At 27.5% G+C, this 18,615-nt stretch overlaps 1 protein-coding gene across 3 annotated transcripts in view; it reads right to left on the reverse strand.

The window, feature by feature from the left end:
• Positions 1-17,820, reverse strand: part of LOC117172694 (FERM domain-containing protein 8) — a 35,084-nt gene extending 17,264 nt beyond the window's left edge. For all 3 annotated transcript variants that reach the window (XM_033360846.1, XM_033360845.1, XM_033360844.1), the window contains exons 1-2: positions 17,633-17,820; positions 13,322-13,438 (exon numbers count right to left, since the gene is read on the reverse strand). In XM_033360846.1, the coding sequence (XP_033216737.1) occupies positions 13,322-13,392 (71 nt within the window). In that variant the 5' untranslated portion in view covers positions 13,393-13,438; positions 17,633-17,820. The remainder of the gene's footprint in view (positions 1-13,321; positions 13,439-17,632) is intronic.
• Between the last annotated feature and the right edge of the window lie 795 nt (positions 17,821-18,615).

The raw sequence follows: 18,615 nt of genomic DNA on the forward strand, positions 1-18,615 counted from the left end.
AGTGTTACACAATGGCGAAAAACTACAGGGAAAAGTCGGAATAAGCGTTACATAAGGGGGTGGGGTCAAAATGGTCGGGAAATTGCGTTACGTAATTTATGGATGGCCCCTTACCAGATCCGCACACTTATTTTTTTTTGTGTGGCTGTGTCATTGAACTGGAATATAGCGGAAACTAAAAGCAACAATGGCTGAATTCACACGGGGCGGACATTTAACTCCGAACAGGTATTTCGCCGGACATCTAGTGACTTTTCGTACTTCTGGTTACTAAAAGTTTTCGGCGCCAGGTTTCAATTGTTTTTAAGTCTGACAGATCAAATGATCTAGCAGGTGTGCGTAACCTAAATTAACTTTGGAAAAAACAATGATAATTTATTTAGGAAAATGGCAAATAATGTACGTACATTGTATAATATTTATTCTTTTCTAGACCTTTCTAAATCATTTGTATTCTTTAGTAAATCTTGATTTTTTATTAAATTTTGATAATTACTTATTAATTAAACTGTGTCGTTAAATCTTAGTGATAGAAATATATCTATAACTGTTCGGTTTTTCGACGGATGAAATTAAAGATTTTATTAGCTGCTCTAATTGCAATTTAAATTCTCAGCATGTTCTCGTTACGAAAAGAAGATGTGGGATCAAAAAAGCGAAAGGAGATTTTTTTAGGTTCCTTATGTTAATCTAATTTTCTTTTTCTATCGACTATTATGGATTTCGAACATAAACTTGTTTAACCTCACTAATTTTAATCTTCTTTTAATTTATGAATGTCAATTGCACATTATTTATTCACAGCTTATAAGTTTTAAATTAATTTATACAACCATTTAAAGTTCATTAAGAATGGCATAGAAAAGATTTTTGTGTTCCCGTATTTACGACGGATTACAGAAAAATTATTTTCTTCAGTTTTTTTTTTAATCGATTGGTTTTTCTCTAAATTTTTTGATATTTTAAACTGACAAAAAAATTATAACATCATTATTATGTAAGTGTTGCAAGGCTGTTGTAAGGATGTTATAAGGATGCTGTAAGGTTGCTTCAATATAAATAAATAATATACAATATATAGGACAGAACACGTTAAGTGTTCCGACCTCAAATTAATTTTTTTTTTTTGATCGGGTTGAAACTTGACTCAAGTATAGTCTTAGTGGACCTACATCAATCCACTTAACTGAACCATAGGTTTATTTATCAAACGGTTGTCAATATAGAGGGGCCTTAAGTTTTCACTTTTTCACGTGTTTCTTCACCTTCACGTTAGTTTAACTTCTTTTAGGTTGACCTGATGAGACTTTTATTTTAGTTTTTTGAAAAGTTCTTTTCATGTATTTTAAGTCTATTATAACGATATATTTTTATTTATTAGTATTATTATTATTATTATTATTATTTTTTTTTTAAATTAAAACTGAAATTAATTTTTCGAAAAAGAAAACATATTCCAAAAAAAAATTCGATTTCAAAAAGTATTTTTTATAGTCTTTAAAATCATGTAGAATAACAAGTGGATTGATAATGTTTTATTGGTCAAACTTAGATTTTTACGCTCGAGGGTACCACGTTAAACTTCCGCAGCGCTCGGGCACGAATACTGTCAGGTCTAATATACCTTAAAATTATCTCTACCATTTTTGAGATGTACATCCGTACAGAAATATATAAATTACGTTATATATTTCATCTGAAACCTTTTATTTCAATCGTAATGAGCGTAACAATTTTAATTTGACCAAGAAGAAATGTCCGGCCCACTTTTTCTTCTACAGATGATTTCCAAGAGTATAAAAACACTAATTTTTGAAAATTACTAAAACATTCCAATTTTCATACAAATTCGCACATCGCGGTTTTGGGGGACGCTGTTGAAAATCAGAAATAAGATTTTCGAACTTTAAGATGGCGGATACATTTTAAAAGAGCTATTGTTTGAAATAGAATTTTTTTGGTAAAATATGTTGTTTTTTTCAAAAAATTAATTTCAATCTTGATTTTCAAACAAAATATAAAAAAATATATATCAAACTAACGTTAAAGTGAAGAAACGCGCGAAAAAGTTGAAACTGGAAACCCCTGTATATTGACAACCGCATACACATTTATCACGATTCGAGATTTGTACACACATCCATTTCTTAATGAAATCAGAAAAAGTAATTAAGTTATAAACAAAGTTTAACAATGAGTCCAGTCAGCCCCCGATTAGGGTTTTGACATAAATTTTGTCTAGCAAGTGTCCGACCAAAATAATTATTTTTTATCATTATATAATTTAAAAACAATTTTCAACGTACAACATAAATTTATTGTGATATAATATTTAAATTCACTGCGATAAACATTTGTTTGCTACCATAAATAAACAATTATACACCTGCTAATAGGTATATTTATTAACAATTCCGAATTTTCCTATTTTCCGAATTTTTTCTCTCCGTATATTTACATATTCCTAATTTTTCACTCTCCTAATTTTAACGCTTCTGAATTTTCACCCATTCCGCTTCTTTGGTTTCCGAAGAAATACCTTTCAGAATTTTGGATTTCCGACTTATTGCTCTTTCCTACTTTTTGCTATTCCTAAGTTTTACCATAATGTATTATAACCCATTCTGAAATTTTACCTTTCTTAATTTTTACGGTTCCGAAAAATAAACGGGTACCAAAAAAAAGTGGTTCAGGAAGAAAGCGTACACCAACTTTCGTATTCTACGAGCTAATGGAGTTCTTGCGTGATGTTCCGGCTAACGACAGAGAGTCAAATATTAATTTAATACATAGACGTTCACTAGAAAAAATAGCATAACTCTTCAGTATATAAATAGATAGCGGGTCTTACATTCAAATTAATTCTCGAAATTTGTACACTTATGTTTTATCTGTTTAAAATTTGTAGTATTTTCATGAATTGCGCGAGCGCCTTTCGGCAGTGTGAGCGAAATCATCTGTGTTTTATGTGAGTTCTGTACGGACGTAAGTATCGTTTGGGCTAGCGTATTACCCCAGTGGACGGTTTAAGTTCGAGAATTGTATCAGTAATTTGTCCGATTTCTCTAATTTCTTTTACGTCTTATATTCAAATAATTATCCTGTGTTAAGAAAAGCAAATGCGGCTTGCATGCCCGATCATATTGTTGAGAAACTACGTTATTTTTTAAATAAAAAACATCAATTTTGCGGAATTTTCAGGTCTTTTTTCATGTTTAACAAATTATTTAACATTTATCGAAAAATGAACAGAATGTTGATATTACCTTTGTTTTCTATACTAAAAAACGAAAAAAGTCCCTACCTCAAAATTGTTATACTACAAATAGAAAGCATTGTTCCACGGTACAAGTTTCTGGTAGCGTACAATCCCAGTTGGCGATTAGAGGATTAGGCAGCTACGTGGATCGTTCTAGGGTTAGGAAACCATAGTAGTAAAGTTCGATAAATATAATTTATGATCAGAAATAACATTCTTACAATCGGTTTATTTATATTATAAAAACATAATTCATTAAGTATGGCCGAAGATTTTAACAAAACATTTCATAACACATTTTAGTGTAATTAATACTTTGTGTTTAGTTCTGCTAACACAATTTTCATTCCACTTAATTCAGCTAAGAAATTGATATACTTTGACATTTTAAAAACATTTTTTTTTAATATAAAGTTATATATTGCAATGAAACGCCTTTTTTACAAAATCCCTATATGCTTCATTCTAAAAATGATTTGAAACGAAGTTAACATTTTTTAAACAATCAGAATCACGGGTTAAATGATGATTTCTTAATATTATATTAATTGAAATGTATCACACTGTCTGTTACAGAACCTTAGTCGATTTATCAAATGGCTAGAATAGGTATAGACGAATAGTGAAACTCCAATCTATTACATAGCTGTCTATAGGTGCTTGCGCAATTCATGAAACGGTTAAAACTTTTAGACAGGTAGTGTAACTGTCGTTTATCAAACAATCCTCTAACAGTTCATGAACTATCATAAACATTGCATAGTGATGCGTTTGATGTTTTCTTTAGTAGGACGTAGTCCAATGTACCTCGTGATCCTGATGAGACATTTTTAAATGGACCAAAACCGCCAGGAGGAAAAAATCCTAAAAGTATAATATTTCTACACATAATTCTAAATTAGTTGCTTATAAATAATGACAAGCCGGGAAGGGTTGAGAATAATTGGTCCCAGTCCATAGGGTAAGGGTGGGCAGCTCCAACAAGTTAACCGTCAATGTCTTTTTTAAAGTTAATAAGATGTTGAATTGATCCAGTTTTTTCTCATTTCGAGTTCTACATTATATTATATTATATTTCTATAAGTATTAATCAGATAAAAAAAAATGATTTGGTAATTTAATTATTTCTAACATGCTGTATTTCGTCGGCTTTGCCCCTCACCTGAGGGCAAAGCCGTCTGCAGCTTTTTATGAAAATCAAAACATTTAAAGATAAGAAAATATGATGGTTTGCTTCTGTGGTATTTTATGTACTGGAAAAATTACATTTAAAGATGCTCAACAAGAAGAATAAGTTATTTTGAATAAAAATAGAGATAGTTGTATTATAACCTCTTATTCGTTGAAATTTTGCTGGAAACAGAATTTACGCAATGTTTCTACTGTACCAATACAAGACAACTGCATACTGACCGGATTGATAATAATAATATTTAATAGTTTCTTCCATGTAGCCCACAAGATAAGCTGCTGTTCTACATTGCCGCTCATTTATCGACGAAACTTGTGACAAATGTTTCACCTAAGCACTTGTCAATATTATTTTCGTCATTCTTGCCCCCCTGGCCAAGCCTCACTTATTTATGAGATATATTATATTTTGGACTTGAATTATGTCTAATTAATATAATTAGATTGTGTGATATTATTTTATCTGTCAAAATATCCAATTTTTATACGGTAAGTATTGTCAATAGAGTTGAAAACTTTATATTTCTGTCAGCGAAACTTCCATTCTTTCGTGGTAAAAACTGTTCCTGTATAATTTTTCTCGGAAATAACATTAATTCCGATTTGAGGTATCCTGTAATTTGAAAACGAAAAATACCCTAAACCACCTTGAAATTTCCATATATCATTTTAACCCTTTAAGGACCAAACGTACGTTTTTCTAAAACTTTTCTCAGCGACATTTTCTGCTAACAAATCTATTGTTAATTTGCTAAACTTTTGAAATACGTCATCAGAATTGCGAAAAAATTCAAATTGAAATAATTATAGTCCTTTATTTAACAAAAAGTACGAATTTTTCATGGCATAATATCTTTATTTGATTATTTTCGTCTTGAATTTGTGAAGATATGCCTCTAAAGAGTGAAATTTTTGCGTCCAAATGGACCCTAAGCTTCAAAATCTATAGGTTAGTTTTCCAAAATTCAAAATATCGATGTCCAATTTAGCGTATAAAAGCCATTTTTTTCGCTTTTACTTATTTTTCATATTAAAAAATATATATTTTCACATAAATTTCCATTAATTCATGTATATAGGGATTTTTGTAGTTGCCGATCACGAATCCGAAATTAGATTTGCCAATTCAAGATGGCGGATCCAATATGGCTACCAAAAATTACTAAAACATTTCGATTTTCATAAAAATTCGCACATAGCGGTTTTTGTGGGCGCTGATGACGAATCAGAAATCAGATTTTCAAACTTCAAGCTGGCCGAATCGGTATGGAGATTTTCCATATTCAAGATGGCGGATCCTATAGGGCGATTAAAAGTTACTGAAACATTTCGATTTTCATACAAATGATAATTTTGGTGAAACTGATGACGAACCCGTGATTAGATTTTTCAGATTCAAGATGGCGGATCGAATAACACTGCTAAAAATTATGATAAATGGTAATTAATTTCATTTGCACCGTTCAAATGTCTTTCAGCCATCGATGAACCCATCGCCGTTGCCCAACTCTTACCATTTAAAGGTGAACATTTATATGAGTAATGTTACTTTTTTTGTTTTGAAGTGTAATGTTATTTTGTTGGGAATAAGGCTTTGGACCCCGGTAAGAAGCCTCACATTAAAAGGTATTAAAAATTTTGAATCCCTATAAGAATGTCGTTTCTGTCCTTCGTTTTTTAATCCTCATTAGGCGGTGAAAATAATAAAATTCAAATCCCTTTTAAAGCAGATTGGAGCTGGAAAACGTAACCTCCAATAAATTAAAAACACAATTTTCGTTTGAAGCATTAGAACGCGCTACAAACGCATTAAATTTGAAAAATCTAGTAGGACTATATATAAGAATACATCTCTTTATCGTAAAATGTTTGACCTGTTCAAATATTATCAATTACAAAAATATAAAATCATGATAAAAAATTCAAAAAATTATTTTTTACCAGAACTTTCTGTGTAGAAATTAAGCCTGACATCGTAAAATGACCGATTCGATGTTTTAAAAAACATTTTACCTCATTATTATTCAAAAAACATTTTTTAAAAATAACCAAATTTACTAAATTAAAAGGGATACATTTGTTTAATTTTTTGGTTGCTGTATGGTATTCAGAAAAATATTGTCAGCGCCAGGTACAGAAAGGGATTCAATTTTAGAGATAGCTTCAATTGCTGTAGAGATTCAATAAGGGAGAACAAAAACAGGATCGAAAGTATTTAATATTTCTCACACTGGATGAATGAAAATTTCCAATACTTTTTAATGAAAGCCTTCTTACCGGGACCCGATTCCATAGTAAATGTGGCAGTCGAATAAGTATCCTTCAGTAATACAAATTACCTAGATTCACTCCTCGCAAATAACTCTTCATTAGTTCCTGATCGTGACCCCACTCGCGAAAAAAATCTAATCACGGATTCGTCTGCAGCGGCCCCGAAAACACGCAAGTGCGAATTTTCATGAAAATCGGAATTTTCCTTTAACTTTTAGTAGCCATATTGGATCCGTCATTTTGAAAATTGAAAATCTGAACAGATTCGTCATCAGAGGCCCCAAAAAAAACCTCATGTGCGCATGTGTATGAAAATCAGAATGTTTTAGTTACTTTTGGCAGCCATATTGGATCGAACACCTTGAATTTAAAAAATCTTTGGGACCATGGAAGCAATAATTTCACTTTTTTGGGGTTTATTTTTACAAATTTGGGATGAGAATAATCAAATAAAGATTTGATGCACTAGAAAATTTGTATTTCTTGTTACATAAACGAAAATAATTATTCAAGTTTAAATTATATTGCAATTCTGATTATATATCTCGAAAGTTTAGAAAATTTTACATTTGAATTTATTGTTTTTAAATTTTTAAACAATTTATTCGGTAGCAGAAGATCTTTCTGAAAAAAGTGTTGGAAAAACGGACATTTGGTCCTTAACGGGTTAAATCTCAATAATTTATTATCTCTGGGGCAGCATAAATAAGTATTGTGGAAAGTTTCGTTACGTTTTTTTCAACAATTATGACGTAATAACTAACATATAATATTTTAAAATTATGAAAACTTTTGTATCACGTGCTGTATTACCATTTCAGAAAATAAGGATCGCAATGACGAAGCTTGTGACTTATTGCTCAATAAGATGAACAGGTTCCTAGATTCTGTTGAAACTAAAGGTTCATTGAACAAGGCGTCAACGAGCAAAATAAAGCATAACAACACAGAACAAAACCCAGAACAAAAATCAGTGATACGGTCAAACGTAAAATTGGGTAATACAGCGAAATTTATTAAACGTACTGTGCCCCATTTTAATACTCCATCGATGAAGCCCCCTCCAAATACACCATCATACCAATGGTTTAGGCCCCAACGACATCAAGAAACATCGCTATCTCAAAAACAACATCAACGAGAACAACAACATGATCAGCAACCGCCACAACATCAGCAAGGACAACAACAGCAGCAAGAAGTACTGCGACTACAATAGCTACAACAGCAGCAACAAGATGGAAGAACAGATTCCGAAATAAGTAGCGTGGCTGCATTTGGTGGAGGCTGCTATAAGGAGGGTGCCAACACAAAATCACCCAAAATTTATTTTAGATTTAATTACATTTGCTTATGAAAGAGAGAAGGAACTTTAAGATTAAAAAATTTTAATTTACTTAAACTAAATTAAGAAAAGTGAATAAAATAACAAAATTACCTCACTTTCTGTCTATCTCTCATGGTTTATAACAAAATTTTAAGTTGTATATGGATTTCCACATTGGTTGCTTCAAAATAGAAATGTTTCAGGGATATCCTGCATAGTTTAGGGATATCCCTGGGGTATCCAAATTTCCGCCTTGCGGGATATCCGACAAGTTATCCCTGGGATATCCTTGGGACAATCTTGGAGATAAATGGGATATCCTGGTATATCCTATTGCTGTGAGGGATTTAGTCATCGAAATTAAATACATTCGTATAAGTTGCAAGAACTGATTAAGATTTTATAACCTTTAAAGTCAGGAAATATTATTCGGTATCAGTTTTTAAATTATTATAGTTCGGTTCAAAGAATTTATAAAGCTTAAAATTTGAACCTTAGTGGAAAGATTTACTGATTTCAATCAGTAATCCCTTTCTAGATATTTAGGTAAATGAAAATTCTTACTGATTTGATTCAGTGATACATTTCTCACTGCGATTAAAATTTAGAGAATAAGGAATGAACCTATGACTATAGCATATGATTGTCATCTTGCATATAAAAGTTTCCGTGTATTAATTATTTTGTTCAGGAACATATGTAAGTTTCATGTTAGATAAATTGTTGTGTCCCTTCGAGAAGGATGATTTCGTTTCTATCCAAGACTTTGAACAAAAAATTTAAGTTTGTGCAAATTTTTAGTAACTAATACTTTATCATTGAAATTTAATTTTGATATTCCATCAGAAATGTTCTGATAAATCCGATAATAAGCGTAGAGAGAAAAATTAATATTTTCAGGATTCAGCGCAAAAGTGAAGATTATTCTATTATTTTGAATGTGCGATTTTTTCATCTGTCTAAAATGCCACGATAAGAATAAGATACCTCCTAAACTTATTCACTTCTATTTCCATAGCGACCCCAACACAGTTTTCTATTCTCCCAAAGAGAACGTGTTTTCAATATATTTAATTCCTTCTAATTGTACCGGTAATGTACCTCACAGAGATATTTCTTATTCCTCAGAAGTGGTCATATTTTGGCTTTATTTAATTCCTATTAATAAGTTCACAAAATATGTGTAATAAGTTGTTTTAATTACTTCATGCGGAATGTAAACTCTGAAATTTTAATTCTCACCAATTCAACTCTGCCTCTCTAGAGTTAAAATTATTTAAATCCACAAATTTGCATTGATTCCTTTGTTGCATTTTTCAAGACTTTTTAATAAATTATTGAAATATAAATAAATATAAATTTCAATATTTTTCGAATTAAATTGGCTCTCGAAATTCTTGCTTTGTTATTAATGGAGCTACCAGAGTTAATAATTCCTCAAATTTCGTGGAAGACATTCTGTAGTAGGTGTTAAATCTTTTAAGAGTCCATTTTCAAAAATGGAAACAAGGTGTAAAATGCCCCGCATGTCTTTCGAGCCATACAAAAGTTTGATGTTTGTACTCTTTTTACCCTAAGTCTACGTAATTCCACTTGGCTTTTTTTATCCGTTTTATTTTGAAAGCTAATATTGACATAGCGGTTACTGCTAATATCACAGGAAGCCTCTTTATTATAAATAATAAATAAAGATATGTAGTCGAATTATAAATGAAAATTACAATGAACGGTAACAATTCACTCTGATAATTACTACTCTAATATGAATTACACTAAGTATAGTTACTAACGAAATAGTTCGAAATCGTTTAGTATTGATATTTAGTAAGCATTCATATAAATCATTATAGTTAGTAGAAAACTTTTAACTCAAATCACAGCTGTCAATAATTTATTTAGTTAGACATTTTTCGCAATCTGCTTTTAAGTGATAAAGACTTCACACTATTTTATTTGTAGCTTATTTCTACTGATTCAAATTGAGAGATATTGTTCTTTATAATGATAAATTACTTCCAAAACAATATCTCCTGCTATATCACTTTCTATTTCTTCTCCTATATTCTTTTCATCAGTACTTTCTACTTCCATTTCTCCGCTATTTCTTTCCTATTTTTAAATAATATGTAAACAAAATCCATCCGAGGTTAAATCAGGTTACGATCTCTTGTTAGATCTGTCAAAAACTATAAACATTCGAAAACTGGCGCCGAAAACTTTTAGTAACCAAAAGTGCGAAATGTCACTAGATGTTCGGCGAAATACCTGTCCGGAGTTAAATGTCCGCCGCGTGTGAATTCAGTCAATATTTTCAAATTAGAAAACCAACTGTTTTAGACAAAAATTGTCTTCTTTTTTTCTACTGAATTCAACTGTTCTGGATTAAAATTGTATCGATTGAAGTTTGCTCACTTTGGTTGAAAATTGTCTTTTATTTTGTTTTTGTTTTATTTTTGGTTAAAAAATTATATTTTTTATTTGAAAAATTACATGATTGATTGAAAATTCGTCCTTTTTGGTTGCATTCAACCGCTTTTAATTCATAATCTTTGTTGGTTGAAATATCAACTATTACGTTTTACATTTTTTGTCAAAGATTCATCTATTTTCATTAAAATAAACTGTTTTAGTTAAAATCAGTTTTTTTTTCATTAAAAACTGATTAACTTAAAATTTAACTTGTCCATTTTTAGTTGAAAATTCGCCACTTTTAGTTTAAAAATGAACCATTTGGATAAAAATTCATGTGTTTTATTGAAAAGTCGTCTCTTTTGCTTGAGAATTAATATTGATGCTCAATAATTAATCTTTTTTGCTTGAGAAATCATTTTTTGGTTGAAAATTGAACTAAATTTAAAAAAATTGTTTTTCTCTTCTTGAAAATTTATCTTTTTAGTTCACGATTCAACTATGTATTTAAAAATTGACGTTTTTTAGAAAATTCTTCTTTTTGTTTCTAAACTAATTTATTTTGGTTAAAAAGTAATTTCTTTGGTTAAAAAATTTTAGCTGAAAACTCGTTTTTTGGTAAAAAATTATTCTTCTTGTTTGAAAATTCATCATATTGGTAGAAAATTAATAATTTTCTTGTTGAAAATGAATGTATCTCTTTCAAAACTCCTTTTTCTTGGGTCAAAAATTTATTTTTTGCAATGTGAACTATTTCTTTTTGGTTACAAACTTTTTTTGTAGTTGCCAATTCATTTCTTCCGATTATGACAGAACTATTTTATTAACATTTTTTTTAGTTTCACTTCAAACTAAATGACTAACTCTTACTTGATTTTAAAAATAAGAAAGAAACTTTTATTAATAATTTGCATACAAAAATCTATTTTTTATTTATTACATTTAAATTTTCGCAGAACTCGGAACAGAACAGATCAGATTATTTTTCAAGTTTAAAAAATTGATTTCAACCAAAGTGATGAATTTTCCACTAAAATGATAAATCTTCGTCAGAAATACATAGATTTTTAAATAGTTTAAATTTCGAAATAGTTGAATTTTCATCCAAAAAATAGAAAATTTCCACCAAATAGTGGAATTTTGGATTGAAAAAATAATTCCACCAAAAAAGAAATAGTTCAGTTTTCACGTTAGAAAAATAATTTCTAACTAAACTCATCAATTTTTAACTAAAATTATGAATCTGTGACTGAAGTATTTGAATTAAAATAAAAGAAGAATTTTTAACTAAAATTATGAATATTTAGCTAAAATAATTTTTAAGTTTTTCAAAAATTACATGAATTTTGATTCAAATAGTGGAATTTCTAAATAAAAAAGACAAATTTTCAACCAAATAACTAAATAAAATTTTTAAAATTCAACAAAATAGTTGCATTTTTATTAAAAAAAAAAAACAAATTTTCCAAGAAAAAGTTGAATTTAAATGAAAAAAATAGTGCAAACAAAAATTGAATACGTCAGGTTTCAGTTATAAAAATTAATTGTCAATCAAACTGATGAAATTTCAACAAAATGATGAAACTTTAACTGGGAAATTTTAACTTTTAATCAAAAAGACGAATTTTCAACTAAAATGATTAATATTAAACTAATATGCTTAAATTTCTAACTAAACAAATGCATTTTCAGACAAGAAGATTAATTTTCTACCATAGAAGACGATTTTTCAATGAAATACATAAATTTATAACGAAATAGTTGCATTTTTAAATGAAATAAAAATGCTATATAAGAATGAAACAATAAATTATGAACATTCAACCAAGAAGATCAATATTTTAAACCAGGAAGATTAATTAATACCAAAAAGGCGAATTTTTAACTAAATGCTAACTTGCTAAAAGATAAGTTGTGAACCAAATATTCATTAATTATATTTTCAGTTAAAGAAGTTCACATTTTAACAAAGTTATGAAGTTTTTATAAAAATTGTGGAATATCTAATGGACAGAGTTATATTTTCAGTTGAAAAAAAAATAATAATAAAAAAGAAAATCGAAAAACAGTTACATTTTTGAACGAAATGATATATTTGCAACTAAAACGATGAATCTTCAACTGTAATAGTTGCATTTTCAACGAACAAAGATCCCTTTTTAAGTAAAAATTAATTAGTTTAATCTTTAGTTTAAGTACATTAATTTTCAACTAGAGAGATGATTTTTTAACTAAAATGATGGAATATTCAGGTAGAATAGTTACATTTTTAGTAAAAACAAAATTTCAACAACAAAAAAACAACAAATTTTCAACAAAATAGATTATGTTTCAACTGAAATATTCCAATTTTCAGTTAAGAAATTAATTTTCAGCTACAGAAAAAACAAATTATCAACAAAATAGCTAATTTTTTAAATAGAAAGATGAATTTTCATTTTATTTTCGTTTACTGAAATATCTTTCTTGGTTGAAAATTCATCTCTCTTCGGAGAAATTTAATCTTGTTTGTTTAAGAGTGGAACTGTTTTGTTTCAAACAAGTCTTTTTGCTTGCGTTTTTTTTTTGTTGTGAAATTAAAAAAGCACTAAAAACAAAATGTAATTACTTGAGAAAACAAAGGTTAATTTATCTTTAAAAAGTGCACTTTTTGAATTTTTGGCGGGAAATATAAGCATTGCTTATTGGTCGGAACAATAAGCCAACCAGGATTAGCTGGATGTTTTTTCCGGATGTGACGTCTGAACGTCACAGAGTTTGAACTTAGGGTTTGCGAATTCAATTTTTAAAATTTTATTAAGTATTTAAAATATATAATTGTTATAGTGGTATATAAATATTTTATAAAATATTCAGTAACTTACGTGGTGATTGACCTTCTGATTTGTAATCGTTTGGAAAACGTCGAACAGGTTGAATTCTTCTCGTTCTGCATTCTTCTTGTTGCTCCATTTTTTCCTGTTTTTAAACTTTTGATCCTCCTTGTATTGAAAAATTAAAAAACCTCATTTCATTTAAGATTTAACTATTAAAAAAAATTAAACCAATTAAAAAACTTTAAAGTTGAAAGTTAATGATTATGTATTTTAAATTTAAAATGGGGTGATATAATATTAAAATTGAAAGAAAAATTTGGTAATGTTCGCACGTATTGCAAAATGTGAACATTTTAATAATTTTAATTCGCAAGATGTAAAATTGAGGAATATTAAATTTTAAAAAATTTAAAATGAAACGTTAAATATTAGATTTGAAAAATTGTAATTTAGAATTAAAATCTTATGAAAATGAAATAGTTGCAAGACTTTACAGTAAAAAATGTTACCAAAACGAACCCGAAAGTTAAAGTTAAAGTTTCGGTGAACATAGTTGAATTTTCAAGCGAAAATGACAAATTGTCTACAAAACAGTTTAATTTTTAACCCGAGAATATGAATTTTCAACAAGAAATTTAATTATTAACCAAACAGTTGATGGTTTAGCTAAACAATATGCATTTTTCGCCAAAAAATTTATGAAGCAAAAAGATCATTTTTCTACAATACAGGTCAATTTTCAACCCGAAAATATAAATCTTCAACAAAAAAATTAATTTTCCAACACATAATTTAATTTTCCATCCAAAAAGTCGAACTTTTAACTAAACTTTCAAATTTTCGAACAGCAAGATGACTTTCGAACGAAATAGTTTGATTTTTCAACGAAATGGGTTATTTTCTAAACTAAAAAGATTACACTTTTACCAAGAACAGTCGAATTTTTAACAAAATTCTTTAAATTTTAACCAAGTTCTTGCGTTTTCAACCGTAATAGTGGAATTAAAAAAAAGGTCTATATAAAAAAAAAATTCAACTCGAAAACATAAGTTTTCATTAAAAAACGTTCATTTTAAACCAAATAGTTCAATTTTCGTACAAATAATTAAATTATCTCTCAAATAGTTAAATTACTAATACAAAAACAAACTTTTATACAATAATGGACTTTTGAAATCAAAAATAAAAATTTTGCTAACAAAGAAGGTAATTTTCAATCAAATAGTTGAATTTTCGACCAAAAATATGAATTTTCAACCAAATAGTTGAAATTTCGACAAATGTAGTTAAAATTACAAACCAAAACGAACATTTTTCAACAAAACAGTTTAATTTTCAATTCGAACATATAAATCTTGAACAATAAAAAAATTAAGTTTCAAACATATAGTTGAATTTTCCATAGAAAAAGCCGAAATTTCAAGAAAAGAGTTGAATTTTCGAACAAAAACATGATTTTTTACTAAATGGTCGAATTTTCAAACGAAAAATATTAAACTTCGAACAAAAACGGTGACTTTTTAACCAAATATTTCATATTTCAATTAAATAATTAAATGATTAACCAAATAGCAGAATTTTTAACCAAAAAAGTGTCTTTCCTGACCAAAAATATAGTAGTAGACTTTTCATACAAAAAGAATTAACTTTTTACCAAAAATAGTTGAATTTTTTTATTGAGTGCTTTCAATTCTGTTTGCATTTCAGCGAAAAAACGAGAAAAAGAAGTATTTTGAGAACAGCGGAACAGTTTCGAGAACACTTTTCAACAAAATGGTTTAATTTAAAAAAAAAGTTGAATTTGTTTGAAAATAATTAAATTCGAAACAATATAATTACATTTTTCACCCACAAAAATAAATTTTCAACTAAATAGACGAATTTTTAAATAAAAAATTTAAATTCTGTACGAAACAGTTGCATTTTCATCCAAGCAGATGAATTTTCATACTAAAAAGTCGAATCTCTTAGAAAAAAGGTGATTTCAATAAAATAGTTAATTATCAATCAAGAAAGATGATTTTTCATCTAAAGAGTTGAATTTTTAAACAAAAAATATTTAAGTTTAACCAAAAACCAGTTCAGTAAAATTTTCTACTAAGAAAAATTAATTTTGTTCGAAATATTTTAATTTTTGTGGTAAAAAGTTTGATATTTTCGAAAAAAGTTGACTTTTAACCTCGAAAGATTGACTTTCAATAGAGGAAGATGATTTTTAAAACAAATAGTTCAATTTTCAAAAAACACAGACAAATTATTTTAGGCCAAAAAGCTTTATTTACAAATAAATAGTTCAATTTTCAAACAAAATATTAATTCTCAACCAAAAATTTAAAAGCTAGTATTTTTACCGAAAAAAATTCTCTACAAAATAGAGGTTATTTTTTTAACAAAATATTTAGATTTTCAGCAAAATCGTGAATTTTAAAAAAAATAATTAAATTTGGAACAATATGATTGAGTTTTTTAAGTAAAAAAGGAAATAATTTTTTAACCAAATAGTAGAATTTTTAAACAAAAAAAAAATTATATTTTAACAAAAACCAAGGATTTTTTGGAAAAAGTAGAATTTTCAACAGCAAAAATTTGTCAATCCAATATTTAAATTTTTAAGCTAAAAATTGCAAATTAGTACATTATCAATCAAAAAAATAATTTTTTATCTAAAAAGTTAAATTTTCCAACAAAAAGTCGAATTTTTAAACAAAAAAGATTAAACTTTAACCAAACGCCAGTTCAGTAGAATTTTCAAATAAGAAAAATTAATTTTGTTCGAAATATTTTAATTTTTGTGCTAAAAAGTTGAATATGTTAGAAAACAGTTTACTTTTAAACCCGAAAGGTTGATTTTCAATCAAGAAAGATGTTTTTCAACCAAATAATTCAATTTTCAACAAGCACAGATAAATTATTTTAGGCCAAATAGCTTTATTTACAAACAAAATACAAATTCTCAACAAATAATATAATAGCTAGTATTTTTACCGAAAAAATTCTCTACAAAATAGAGGTTAAATTTTCATCAAAATATTTAGATTTTCAGCAAAATCGTGAATTTTAAACAAAATAATTAAATTTGGAAGAATATAATTAAGTTTTTTTACCTGAAAAAATATTTTTTCAACCAAATAGTTGAATTATTAAATAAAAAAGATTAAATTTGAACAAAAACCAAGGATTTTTAGAAACAGTAGAATTTTCAACAAAGACAAATAATTTATCAAACAAATATTTTAATTTTTCGGCTAAAAAATGGAATGTTCTAGAACAAAGATGAGTTTTAACCGCGAAAAGTTGAATTTCAATCATGAAAGATTTTTAACCAAATAGTTGAATTTTCAATAAACACAGAACAATTATTTTAGACCAAAGAGTTTTATTTACGAATAAATAGTTGAATTTTCAAACAAAATATTAACTCTTAACAAAAAATGTAATAGTTGGTATTGCTGCCGAAAAAAAAAAGAATTTTCTGCAAAATAGAGGTTACATTCTTAACAAAATATTTAGATTTTCAGCAAAATAGTGAATTTTCAACAGTATAATTAAATTTGGAATACTATAATTGAATTTTCTATGTACAGAAATGAATATTCAACCTAATATTCGAATTTTCAAACAAAAAAAGATTAAACTTTAACCAAAAACCGAGGATTTTGTAGATTAAGGTAGAATTAAAAAAAAATGATAATAATTTTAAACAAAATATCTGAATTTACAAGATAAAAGGTTAAATGTCTTAGAAAACAGTTGACGTTTAAACTCGGAAAGTTCATTGTCAATAAAGAAAAATGATTTTTCAACCAAATAGTCGAATGTTTACCACAATTGTCTACCGAAACAAAATTTTAACAAAATAGGTAGATTTTCACCTAACAGTGAATTTTTTCAAATTAATTAAATTTGGAACAATATAATTGAATTTTCTATCTACAAAAATAAATCAAAGCAATAAATAAGAGGAATTTCTAAGCGAATGGTAAAAAAGGGACAAGAGTATGAAATCTGTACTTGACATTGACCTCAAAATGTTTCAAATAGAGAATCTCAAAATTGTAGAGTATCAGGTTCAAAAAGTTCAAATTTGTGTTATTCCAAAGACTTTTCCGAATTCAACCATTTTTAATAAACTATTATTGATACTAATTGATACATTTTAAATCTATAAAACCTACAATATGAAATAGTTTAATTTGCATCGAAAAAAAAAAAAAATAATGTAATCATTACAAATCTAAAAAATCGATCTTTGGTTTAATAACACAAGAATTTTCATCTAGACTACAAAATAAAATATATTTTTAACTGAAAATTAACAGTCTGGTAGTTATTTGGCATAGAAATGTAATAAGTATTCACCTAATTAATCCTCCATCCTCTTGACTCAAAATCACAATTCGTGGTTTCCGGCGCAGTACGATTTCTTACTTAAATCATTTCAATTTAAGGAAATTTGTTATGAAATTCTTCTTATCACTCTCAACAAAAAAGGAAACAAATTTTCCTCCTCCGCACTTTGTGTATCCATTTTATTTTCATTCCGAGATACTCGAAACCTACCATGTGAGCTGAAGGGATGATTATTGATTTTTTAAAAGTCAGTGTTTCCAACCGAACTGCCCCTACAGGCAGAAAACCTTTCTCAATTTTGAAAAAAATAAATAATACATAACTAAACTTTTTATTGAAAATTAAATTGTTTTACAGAAGATATCTTTTCTTGGGTTAGAAATTCCGTTAAATGGTAGAAAATTCAATTATTTAATTGAGAATTCATATTTTTGAGTTGAAAATTCAATTCCTTTATAAAAAACATGTTTTTGGGATAGAAATTGAACTAGTTTGGTTGGAAATTCCGTAAATTGGAAGAAAATTCAATTATTTAATTGAAAATTCATATTTTTTGCTGGAAAATTCATTTTTTGTTTTGAAAATGAACTTTCCTTTGAAAATTCAAAATCTTGATAAAAAAAAACATTTTTTTGGTTTAGAAATTTAACTATTTTAATTGGAAATTCCGTTAATTGGAAGAAAACTCAATTATTTAATTGAAAATTCATATTTTTTCTGGAAAATTTATTTATTTTTTAAATGAAAATGAACTTTTTGTTGAAAATTCATTTTCTTTATGAAAAACATTTTTTGGGTTTAGAAATTCAACTATTTTGGTTGGGAGCTTCGTTAATTGGAAAAATTTCAATTATTTGATTAAAGATTCATATTTTTTGCAGGAAAATTCATTTTTTTTTATTCAAAATTAACTTTTTCGTGAAAATGCATATTTTCTATCTGAAAATTCAATTGTGTTACAGAAGAATTATTTTTCTTGAATTATAAATTCA

The sequence above is a fragment of the Belonocnema kinseyi genome, chromosome 5 (genome assembly GCF_010883055.1).
Source record: "Belonocnema kinseyi isolate 2016_QV_RU_SX_M_011 chromosome 5, B_treatae_v1, whole genome shotgun sequence".
NCBI classification, from domain to species: domain Eukaryota; kingdom Metazoa; phylum Arthropoda; class Insecta; order Hymenoptera; family Cynipidae; genus Belonocnema; species Belonocnema kinseyi.